This window comes from Macaca fascicularis, chromosome 5 (genome assembly GCF_037993035.2).
Source record: "Macaca fascicularis isolate 582-1 chromosome 5, T2T-MFA8v1.1".
NCBI lineage: Eukaryota > Metazoa > Chordata > Mammalia > Primates > Cercopithecidae > Macaca > Macaca fascicularis.
Window position 1 is genome coordinate 118576771 of NC_088379.1, and position 12931 is coordinate 118589701.

General features: G+C 38.1%; 1 protein-coding gene across 37 annotated transcripts in view; it reads left to right on the forward strand.

Annotated features, from left to right (window-relative positions):
• Positions 1–12931, forward strand: part of ANK2 (ankyrin 2) — a 571823-nt gene that overhangs the window by 231026 nt on the left and 327866 nt on the right. For 16 of the 37 annotated variants that reach the window (XM_045393390.2, XM_005555751.4, XM_065545365.1 and 13 more), the window contains exon 1: positions 3523–3678. The exons of the other annotated variants lie outside the window; for them this stretch is intronic. In XM_045393390.2, the coding sequence (XP_045249325.2) occupies positions 3595–3678 (84 nt within the window). In that variant the 5' untranslated portion in view covers positions 3523–3594. Of the gene's footprint in view, positions 1–3522; positions 3679–12931 lie in introns of those variants that run through there. 37 annotated transcript variants of the gene reach the window in all.

The following is a 12931-nucleotide window of genomic DNA, read 5'->3' on the forward strand; positions in this document are numbered from 1 at the left end:
GCTGGGATTACAGGCATGAGCCACCGCACCCGGCTCTGTTGACATTTTATAGAAAATGTCAGAGAGATATTTACCCCCGATGCTGTAATTGACACAGTACTATCAGCACCTGTTTAGCTACTGGCTGGGATTTTTATTTTATACAGAATGTTAGATGTTTACATCTATGTTATACGGTATAGTATTTGGACAATACTTTGTACAGGAAGTGCATTGTATACAAGTTTAAGTAATATTTCAGAACGACAGTGCTATGGTTTGAATATTTGTGTCCCCTCCTAAATCATGTTGAAACTTAACCCCCATTGTGATGGTGTTGGGGGATTGGGCCGTTAGGAGGTGATTAAGTCATGACGGTAGAGCCCTCGTGAATGGGATATGTGGCCCTATAAAAGGGCTGAAGGGAAATAGGTAGGCCCTTTTTGCTTTTCTTTCCTTCTGCCATGTGAGGACAGTGTTCAATATGCCATCGGGAAGCAGAGACCTGGCTCTCACTAGACAGTGAGCCTGCCGGTGCCTTCACCTTGGAACTTCCCAGCCTCAGAACTGTGACAAATAAATTTCTATTATTTATAAATTACCTCATCTCAGGGATTTTGTTATAGCAGCACCAACACACTAAGATACACACTAAGCAGGCAGCAGGGTAAAGCAGACCGTCAAACTGAGAAGCCAAAATCTGAGAATTTACAACCATGCACCGTATGTTTGAATGTTGACAGAGGAGGCATTGTTACAAAGGCTGTCAGAACATAATCAGCAGTTACTAATTCATAAACTGTTGAAATACGAAGTACATTTGTTTTCAGTTTGCATTGCAGAGGTGATGTAAAAGCAATGATTCTATTACTAATTGGGCTACCAAACCCATTGATTGAAAAACATGTTCTGACTTCAATTGACAAAGAAGAACATTAATAGCATCTCTCTCCTATAGACCCAGTTACAATAAAGGTCTTCCATTTTGCTTCTTCTTTTCGTGGTATAATAGTTTCCTCAACATTTTTGCCAAGAAGTTCCCATCTCAGGACCTTTGAACTGCTATTCTCTTTGCCTAGAATATTCTTCCTTCAGATAATTGTTTTGCTTGGTCCCTTCATTCAGATTTCTAAAGAGCATTCCTTAGCACCTTGTGTGCTAAGCACAGTTAACATGTGTCTCTCATCACTCCTTATTCTACTTTTTTTCCCCAGAGCATTTGTCACTATTATTTTTGTTTACTACCTAGTTCCACTGTTAGAATGTAAGCACTATGACTGCAGAAATGTTGCCTGTTTTGTTTATCATGATATGCGCAGTAATTAGGGCAATGTGCCTCTAGTACTCAGTTCCTGGCACATGATAGTCATTCAATAAATATTTATTGAGTAACTGAATGTGTCCAAGCTGAGGCTGCTCCCAAGGAAGGTCAAGAAAGGGTCATCTAGAGGGATGAGGTAAGGGAATGAGTGAGGTGTTGGGAGAGCAGGTGGTAGGGGAGTAGGAAATGGCATGGGGATTTCAGTGGGGGCTCTGACCACAGTGGGAGTTGGGCTTCTGGAAGCTTCTGTAGAAGCCCTTTGGGGTTTTGTTATTTTTTTTAAAAAGAGAACCTTTGCCTCTTTGGCCTGGCTGTGTGATCCAAGGTATCACTGAAGCAATGGTGAGAGAATGGCACTGGTGGAATGGGTCTGCTGAAACAGGAGGAGGGTGGAGGGAGTGAGGGGCAGCAAAACAGGTTGACTCTAGATGAGGACATGGAGGGGCCTTAGAGTGGTAAGGCAGAGAGAAAGAATGATCATAACAGCAATGGGGAAAAAAGGTGAAATTCTGTTGCGGTGCCTGATGATGGAAAGGTGAGTTCTCAACTGCTACAGTCATTTTCACATAAACGTTTCTTAAGGTACACTTTCAGAGTTGAAAACTGTGTCTATTTGTAATAATAATAATATTAGCAATAGCAACACATTTACATAGGCACCTTCCAATTTCAAAGTGCATTTATATACATTATCTCATTGGTTTAATCCTTTCTCTATTTTTACTTGTAAGTATGCTGTGTATTATAGTTTACATACATTGTCTGGGAATAAGGGCAAGTGTTTAGAATATACATATGTACATTTGTACAAAATATATCAGGTTCTGGTTGCATCTACAAGTATATATATATATATATATATATATATATATATATATATATATATTTTTTTTTTTTTTTTTCCCCAAGACAGAGTCTTGATCTGTAACCCAGGCTGGAGTGCAGTGGGGCAATCTTGGCTCACTGCAACCTTCGCCTCCTGAGTTCAAGCAATTCTCCTGCCCCAGCCTCCCTACACCCGGCTAATTTTTTTTTTTTTCTATTTTTAGTAGAGACAGGGTTTCACCACATTGGCCAGGCTGGTTTTGAGCTCCTCACCTCGTGATCCACCTGCCTTGGCCTCCCAAAGTGCTGGGATTACAGGCATGAGCCACTACGCCCAGCCTACAAGTTAATATTATTAAATATACAAGTATGGCCACCTTAATCAATAAGTGAATTTGGGTTTCTTGCTATAAAAAGAAGCCCCATTTTTTAAATCAAGAATTCCAGAACTTTATTGTCCTTGAGAGGACAATTGTGTTTTATTCATCAGTCAATAGACATAATTAGATTAAGAAAACTTTTGAGATCAGTTATAAAATATTGTAACTCCATTAGTTTTTAATGTTTGTATTACCGATAGTGTCTTAGATATTTAACAAGCCTTGATTAACTGCCTTTAATGTGCCATGGATTATGCTCAGTTCTGGGAAGTTCAGTTCTCCCCCTACCCAGACACACACACACACACACACACACACACACACACACACACACACTCCTGACCTAAAACTCTTGGCCTATCCAGGAAAGACAGTTATGTGTCTGTGCAGTTGTGTAATACATTGTAACAGGTACTCTTACATTGGAAACAGAAGGCACAGGAGAAGAGAGTGGTTGGGATTATCTGGAGGCTGGAGAAGCTGTTCTCAAGGCTTTATGACAGAAGTCATCCTTGAGCGTAGTTTTAAAAGATTGTATTTTAAACCAAGTGAATAACATCTGAAAAACATAGCTTTCTTATATTCACTTTAGGATATTAATAGCCAATCCTTTTCCTTAAGTAGCCTCTTGACTGGCTAAATGTACCTCTTCAGGTTCAGAGACACATTCTAGAATGCTATGGTTTTCTCATTATGCGTTGTATCTGTTCCGTGTTGAAGTACCTGTAGGAAGAAAATTAAGTACAGGTTTTGTGTGTGGGTTGAGAGCTGATCCTATCAAGGGTGTGTCAGAAACCAACCAGCAGAGTCCCCAAATCATTCGAGTCCCTGGCATTCTTTTTTCAAGGCTTTCTTCATTGTAACCGGTTCCTGATGGTAATTGGTTGAATCAGATTTAACAATGCAGTCAGATAAACAGTTGTGGCAGCTGCTGCCATGGCAACGTCACCGTCCTTACCCTCCCAGTGCGCGCCCCTTCCCCACCCCTCCTCCTCCTCCTGCTTTCCTCCAGTAAGTGCATACTCGCTAGTGGTCTGTACAGGCGGCACGGTTTGATGGCAGAGATATTCTCTTTCCAAACTGTTCAAAATGATGAACGAAGATGCAGCTCAGAAAAGCGACAGTGGAGAGAAGTTCAACGGCAGTAGTCAGAGAAGAAAAAGACCCAAGAAGGTAAATCGCCAGAATTAGGAACGTCTGTGTATAAATATGTATGTGTGTACATGTGTGAGTGTGTAATATCAGCGAGGCTATGGAAACCGTGGAGCATTATGAGTAACTGTAGACGATAACAGTGCCAAGCCTTGCTTTTTTAACGAGGCAGGTGCAAACTGCTGCTTTTTGAGAATAGTAAAGAAGCCATGGCTCATAATGGATACACTGGAGCGTGGTGAAGTGAATAGAGATAAGGTGTGTTCCACATGTGGATTACTGAGGACTGTGGCCACTGATGGATACTTCTGGTGTTAACTGGGTAGAGAGAGTCGTTTTATTTTTAGTGTTTAAAAGGAAGAGTGTTAAGCAAGGTGGATTGTGAAGCAAAAGGCAGATTTTTGGCCAGATGCGTTTGCTCTGTGATGATCCTGAGATGGCTAGACAGCAAACGCCTTTTGGTTTTATGCTAAGTGTAGTCCTCCTAAGGAGAAAAGACTGCTGTGACAGGAGAAATATCATCCCCAGCATGATATTTCTTTGGCTTGCTTAGCTCCTCTGCAGTTTTCCCAGACATTAGTGTGATAGGTCTTTCAATGATTAAGAAAAACAGCTAAAGATATTATGGGGTGGGGGCTCTTGGGCACACAAAGCAGTCTGTAGGATTTCTTACTGTGGCATACATTCCCACACCCTCGATTTTCATGGAAATGACAGCAGGGAGAAACAGTGGGAAAAGATGCAAACTATTCAGCCCCACCCAATGCCAGCACTTCTTTCTTTATGGCCTGACTCCTTCTGGTAAACTGTTGCAGCCTCACAGAGCTTCCCTGAGCCTCACCTCTGAAAGAGATGCTCTATAAATAAATTCTCCTAAAATGCATTTATTTCCTGGAGCAATAATATGGGCAGGATATTAGATATGATTGTAATGTAAATGGCTTTCAACGTTAGATGGTTTTGGATTTTGAATAAGCAGATTACAAAAATAATAAACACAAACAAATGAATATTTTTCATTTTGCTAATGAAGTTGCATTGTGTTTCAAAATTCTAGATGTCTAGTGTACTAAATGTCTTGTAATCTAAAAATTCTAAATAATTTGCAACCTCTGATATTTAAAAGATCATTGTATCAGCAAACAAGGGAGTAGTATATTTGAATGGTATCTTGCAATTTGATAAAAATAAGCATGTGATGATTTTTTAATCATAGCCTAGAGATAGTGATGCAATCTGATAACAGGCAAAAGGATAATTCAGGGCAAGCAGGAACCTTGGTAGAATGTCCTTTTCCTTTTGTACCTAAGCATTCCAGATCCTCTAGACCTCGAGGGCATTTTTATAGAGTGTTAGCTAATTGAACAACATAGAAAAAGAAAAAGAAAATAGAAAAGAGAGCGAGCAAGCAAGAGAGAGCGAGAGAAGGAAAAAGAAAGAAAGAAAAAGGAATTTTAAATTCACATTATCATTTCAAAATCCCATATTTTCTCTCTAAAGTCCCTGTAGTGCTTTAGAAACAATATACTCAGGACTATTGAAGGGGTGGAGAATGAATCTTGAGATTTTTAAGCTCTGAATGATGATACTAACTTCACATGACCAAAGCCATTTTAAAGTCTTTGAGGAGGAAGAGACAACAAAATCATCCCATGTAGTAACTATCATATCTTTAAGCTGAATTTTCTCAAATAAATTTATTTTAGGAGTAAGTCTTTTTCCAAACTTGCAACCAAAATGAAAGAGCAAGTTTTGAATGTGTGTGTTAAAGCATCATGAATATTGAGTGTTAAAAGGAGTTTCACCTAAAAGAAATTGCTCTTGAAAAAAATAGTAATTACATAATAGATTAGGGTATGCACACACATAAACACACACACCCCCCTCAGCTTGCCTAGTCAGTCAGACGTAAGTGGGTCTGAATCTCAGTTCTACCCTTTAATTTTGTGTGTTTGAAGCACATCATTTAATTTCTCATTTAATGAATCCAGGGATTCATCTGTAAAATGAGAATAATTATATATAGAATATTTTGTGAGGATTAGAAATAATGTATATATAATTATTTGAACAGTATTTAAAACATATAGTCAGTGGCAATAACTTTCAGGTGTTATTGTCTTAAATGGAATTTGTTTATTGCATAAGCCTTTTAAGAGAAAAATCTGTTTATACTTTTGAGAGAGGCAGAAATGACAGAATCCAATATTGGTGCTTTGCAAAGACTAGTAGTCATTTTTCAAAATGTCAAAAGTTATATGCTATAATTGGAAACTTTTTTATCTCATACAAATCATTGACATTTACATAAATGTACCTTAGGTCTTTATATTATTGTTTCACATTATTTTGCACAGCAGAAAACTTACATTTTCATATTTAAACACTAGACCATTAAACGTGCCTTGATGAGGACATTAACGATAAAGAGATAAGTATCCCTAATAAGCATAAAACCTGAGAAAGCAAAAATTGGGGTAAAGTCAATGTCACATCACTTCAATTTAGTTGTTTGTTTTTCTACTAGAGGTTTACATTGAATCTGCTGTAGGATTCTACTTAAGTATTCAGGATTACGGACTACCAAGCTCACTATGGCCTGGGTGTGGATCTATCCTACTGACTCATATTCCTTGAAATCATGCCTCTGTCTCTAGTAAATACGTAACAAATGGGCTGTAATTTACTTGTTTGTTCTGTACCTTCCAAAAGTACCTCTTCTGAGGGACAGAGCTAAAGGATCTTTTGCCACCAGACCTACAATGTGAGAAAATAAGCTCAAGGAGGAATTCATTTATGTCAGAATTTTACTGAGTGTGTTGAGGATAACAATTCTTTGAGCTTTACTGAAGAATATCTGTTTTGGCTTCGGTAAGTGAGCTTGTCAGTGCTCTCCCCTCAGAAACCACGAGGAGTACACTGGTGGTTGAACATGATGGGTTTATGACTCATTGTCGTGAGGAGGATACACATCATGGGGAACCGTGGGGGCATCTCAGTAAGCGGGTGCCAGGAAGAATGCATAGGATACGGGCTTTGGTTGAATAATTTGAAAGAGGGTTCAAGAGAGTGGTGGCTCACTTTGGGGATGTGGTACTCCCAGAAAGCAGGAACAATTCTATAATTGTGTATCCCAGTCTTATCTACAGGAGAACAGGCTAGAGTGTTACTAAAGCTATAGTTGTAAGGAAGCAGCAATCTCATTTGGCAAGAGAGGGAGATGTTTGGTATTTTGTGTCTTGGACAACGTCTTTGTTTTGTCTGCGTTCAGACATGATATGGGAGTGGTGATGTTTTGGTTTTAGTCTGCCATGGTCAGAGTGGCCTTGTCTGATGTTGATGCTTTGAGAAATTTTTTGTGATCAAATAGGAGAACACTGAGGCCTAGCTGATAGTACCAGGCCCACTCCTGTGGGTCAGTGGCTGCCTTTCTCATTCTCAAGCTTGAACACAAAGATACCTTTGGAGAGAGAGAGAAAGACTTGTTTATTATTGGATACTCTTTAGTACCCAAAGAAAATAAATTATAGCTAGTAGTGTTTTTAAAGTAGTCATGAAAACCTTCATCTGATACTTCAACAAAGTTTTCTTAGGGCCAAGATATTTCATACTAGCAGATATTGCCTAAGGTGCAGATTTGGGATTGATGTTTTAGTGGTGGTTCAGTGGCGAAGAGGAAATGGGGGCTATTCTAATTTTCAACTGGAATCCAGGACTAAAAAGAAGCATTGGGAACTATGTGAAATGTAGCCATGTAAGACGGCTTTCAGCCTACTCTAAATCCCAGAAAACTCTATAAAAATTTTTATATTTTTTGAGGAAGGGTCTCATTCTGTCACTCAGGCTGGAGTACAGTGGTGTGATCATGGCTCACTGCAGCATCAACCCACCTGGCTCAAGCGATCTTCCTGCCTCAGCCTCCCAAGTAGCTGGGACTGCAGGCATGTGCCACCACAACTGGCTATTTTTTTTTTCACTTTTTGTAGAGACAGAGTCTCCCTAAGGTACCCAGGCTGTTCTTGAACTCCTGGTTCAAGCGATTCTTCTCTTTCATCCTCTCAAATTGCTGGCATTACAGGTATGAGACTATAAAACTTATTCCACTATTCCACCATTTTGACAGATTATATTACAATAATCCAAGACCATATTTATGTGTGCAACTCTACACACTTTCCAGTTTGTAGCAATAACATAGCAGTGGATTTATACTAAAAGAGGCTGTAGAAGATTTTGGTAATTTACATACTTGGAAATGGTAATGCCCAAGCATCAATCACAGGTGACAGCCATCTGAAACCACTAGGCCTGTGAGTTCTTCTAAAACAAGTACATGAGTAAATGGTTGAGTAACTGTGTTCCCCATTTAGTGGAATAATGATATGAAGATAAAAATAAAATATCGGCACTATTATTTTCAACAGAGTAGTAGGATAAAATGGCTTTATAGGATGCCTTATATTTATTAAAGATGCTTTGATCTGGATCACTAAGATATTCATAAGCATTGTAAAATATTTTGAAGGTACACACACACACACACACACACACACACACACACACACACACAGAATGGCTGTTTACGTGCCACTGCCTAAATAGAGAGATGAAAGATGAAAGTGTTGCCAGATGTGTGGTTGAATGTTGTACCATAGAAATATGAATGAGGTACATATTAAAAGGTTTATTTTTATAGCAGCCAAAGAAACTATGCCCTTTTTAGTGGAATCAGGTAGTAGATCCAACATTTGGATGTCCAAATAGTATTGTGGTCAATTAATTTTGAATTTAAAGTTGATGCCTTATCTAGTTCACTGATGTTTAGAAAGGCTTCCATGTATAATTTATTCTGAACAATATCCCTATTTCTTCAGTCTTTCAAATAACTTAACCATTTGCCCTTTATAAAATACCAACTTATAACCCAAAATAGCATGTGTTGCCTGAAGACAGTAATTCCCCATCACTGAAGGTATTTAAAATGACCATCTGTCAGGGATGATGGAAATTTTTATTGGATAGAAAAATACCTTATAACCTGGTATTCTGTGATTTTTCTTTCAATGTCTTCCTCTCTGTTTCTATTTATTCCCCTTTATCTTATTAATTTTTTCACTGATAATTTCATGTCTTAGTAATAACTAATTTATCCTTTTACAGCAGCATATTTCAAAGTGCTGTCTACTGACCACAACTACCAGAATTACCTGGGTTTTCTGCTAAAATAATTCACTTCTTAGGACCCACTTCAGACCTGCTGTGTGTTAGAACCTTTGAGGATTTTTAACAGGCTCCCAACTCTTTCTTATGCACACTCAAGTTTAGAGCCATTGTCTTAGCTGGGTGCAGTGGCTCACACCTGTAACCCCAGCACTTTTGGAGGCTGAGATGGGAGCACTGCTTGAGCCCAGAAGTTTGAGACCAGACTAGGCAAGATAGCAAGACCCTGTATCTAAAATAAAAACAAAAATAAAAAATTAGCCAGGCATGGTGGCACATGCCAGTAGTCCCAGCTACTGGGGACTGCTAAGGACACCCAATCTCGGAGGGTGAGGTCATAGTAAGCCATGATCTTGCCACTGAACTCCAGCCTGCGTGACAGAGTGAGACTGTCTCAATAAATAAATAGATGAATAAATAGATAAATAAATACATGAATAGAACCATTGCGTTAGAATGTGGTCAACAGTCATGCAGTTGAGTTATCTTAGAAAGAAAAATCTTTAATCTTGATTAGATGCGTTAGTTTATTACTTGGCTCTTACAGCAACATTTGTTTAAGTCTAGATGGCAGCAGCAATGACACAAGAAAATTGAGAACAACATTTTTAAAATCTTACTCTTATGTCTGGAATCTGGAACTGCTTTCATATGCTATCTTATTTAATCTTCAGAATAACTCATTGAATATTATTATCCCAGTGTCATAGATGAGAAACTGGAGACTCAGAGACCACATACAGATGGTGCTGAAGAGACCATAGACATTTTTCCTACTGTTCAACTAATGACATATTTTGAGTCATTTCTCCTGTGGAAACCAGGTGTAAAGTAGTTGTCTGTATCTCTTGCAAAGATTCTGTGGTTTTCTTCTAAGATATCCTCCTGATTCTTCCTTCCAATGTTGCTGTCATTTTGCATCAGTTGATAACATTTCCAAAAATGCTCAATCTTGTCTATGGGAATAACATGGAAAAGTAACTTCTTTCATGACTGTCTATGATACTCTCCCAAGCAGCATTCCCAAAAGAAGGAAAACTTCTTTTGCTTCCATTATATTTTGTGCTTTGTTGTTGTAGATGTATCCATCAGCCTGTGCAGACAACATATTGGACTTTGAAAATTCACAAAAATGTAAGAAACAAAACTTCAGTAAACAGCTGCCTTCATGTGGCTTAGGCGTGTTAAATTAAACCACCCTAAAAAGTTCACCCTACTTTCACCATTTTAGCTCTAACTATTCTCTTGAGAAAATTGTGTTAGTGTGATATTCTCAGTAGTTGTTCTATTAACGGTTCTTTTCCATATACTCTTTTCTGAAGTGTTGGAGGTTTCTTTTTCCTTCTTGATAAAGTTTCTAAAGAGACATTTGATTGCACATTAAAATAAACTTGAAATTTTAATCTGTATTTGTTTCTCTCTTGTCCTAATTCAGAGCATGCTAAATTATAAATATGCTTACAGCTTTACTTCTTTCTTGCTTGTATTCTGTTCTAATTCCTGTTGGAGGCAGAAACAAAATCACTGCCTATTTTTATCTCATTGGACACTGGTCGGATATATCACAACAAATAAAGTTACCATTTCAATTTCCTTTTACTAGATAGAACAGAGATGGGATTGCTACCAAAAGAGACAATCTTTTGATAGAAAAAGTTTAAAGTTTTTATATACTTGAGACCAAATAAATATGATAGGGTATTTCTTTTTCTTTGAAATTCATGCCTACATCCCAACCCGTAGGGAGGGTTATTTTTAAAAAGCTGCAGGGAGATGGGAAAATATGTTCTAGATAATAATATACCAAAATCTACAGGGTGAGCATCTTCTTAGTCATGAGACCTGGTTTTTATTCATGTTTTTCTGTTAACTCACAGACAGCTATCATCTTCTTCCACACACGAATTTGTGTTTGTAGTCATTAAGACAAAGACCTTGATTTCTAGCATTTGCTTAATGAGCTTCAGTTTCTAAGAATCAGCTTGTTTTGCTCAGTTTAATTTAGGTGTTTCTTCCGAACACATACGAAAGTTCCCCCAATTCAACAATTGGTATTGGTTTGCTGAGTGTATAGCACTGTGTTAGGTGCTATGGCATGGCTAGGCTAAAAGCCAATGATTGATACTTACATGGAATTCATCATCTGAGCAGACATTTCTATCTAAGAAAAAAGTAATGAGCCATCTAGAGAAATATTATAGGTACACTCACACATATTATAAGTAAAATATAAATATGTTGTGCAGTTGCCAAAAAGAAACTCTACAGGAGTCTGGAGAAGGGCAAGAGATCAGTGTAATTTTGTTAGACGAGTAAACCCTATGAGTGGGTGAACAGTAGTGCAGAGCCGTAAGTTATGGCTAATGTGTGAGTATAAAGGAAGGGGATACACAGGCAATCTGGATTCAACAGCCTCAGGCATATAATTCCAAGTTACAGTAAAAATTAGGAAACTGTTGGTGATTTGTTGCAATGCAGAGTCATAACCATCATGAGTGAACTCTAACATGGTTGTCCTTATGCTTTCAGCCTTGGCCAGCTCCAGGTTGCATCTTGGAATCCATCTTGTTTTGATGACTGAGCCTGTGTCCTTCTCCTATTAGATATATATGTTTAATCACTCATTTTACCTATGAAGATTTACCCCATATCTCTGTTTATCGATTATTTCTGCAATCAGTAGTAAATTCCAATAAGTAAGCCTCCAAATTAACAAGACATTCGAATCTAGTAGGGACAATTTTTGAAAGTATCTAAATATTCAACCTTCTGCCTTCACCTGAAAGAGATACTGGTATGGATAACCCGGATTGCAATTACCTAGAACACTTATACAGGCACTCATAATGCTTTGCATAGCAGCTAAAAACTGGTTTGTCTCTTTGGGTTATTATTTTATTGGTGTTCATGATGTTATGTTAGTGTAACATTACTAAGGTAGTCCACTTTGCAGGCTAACTTTGAGTTTGCTCTGGATCTTGTATTGGATTTTCAGATCCTTGAACAAGAAATTCGAGACTTTCCCCTCCTTTCCATTTCCTGGCCTGGCCACAAGTTTCTGTGCAGTCTTCTTTGTCCATTTTAACTGGCAAACAGAGTGACTCATGACCAATCATTTCACTTCTGGCCACCTTTCACTTCCTGCTTACATAATAAGGACAATTATAGCCACTGCCACTTCAAAGAACACACATGGTTAAAGAGAAATACGTAAAGGGGTGTTTTAGAAGTAAAACTATAGAAACAGAGCTAAGCGTTAGGGTCTCTGTCGATACTAAAAATGGGAAGAAATCAAAAAGAAATTGTGAACCATTCTAGAATGTTTCACCCAGTGCTAGTAAGTGGTACCTTTTTTTTTTTTTTGAGATGGAGTCTCGCTCTGTCACCCAGGTTGGAGTGCAGTGGCCAGATCTCAGCTCACTGCAAGCTCCACCTCCCGGGTTCACGCCATTCTCCTGCCTCAACCTCCCAAGTAGCTGGGACTACAGGCGCCCACCACCACGCCCGGCTAGTTTTTTGTATTTTTAGTAGAGATGGGGAGTGGTACCTTTTTATAAGTATTTTAATGTAATAATATAACGGTTACTGTAATTCTAATATTTGACAACATTCTTAACAATAAGTATTTCTATGTGGCCAATTGAGCCCAGTTTAGGTGGGAGGTTTTAAACAAAATGAAAACGTAAAGAAATTCAAAACATTAGGAGAATTATTTATGAGAAATTTAGTATTTTCTTTGTCAAGATTTTGGTCCTCTTTTTATATAATGCTTATCCCTAAAGAATCCCTTTTTGAGATGTTCTAGACGCTTGCCCAGAATTCAGAGGGTATGGTGGTGGGATGCCTTTCTCTCTTACTCTGTAGTACTGTCTTGTAATAAGTGCATAGGGGTGGCAATACACCCAATGACCAATAATTTAAAATGAGAATCAGGAAGGAAATAAATTAAGTATAGATACTTGCCATTATTTTAGTAGTTTAGAGATGCCATTAGAACTGCTAGATATATTCGTATTACTATTAAATTAATGTGAATGTCTGTCTTAGTCCTTTT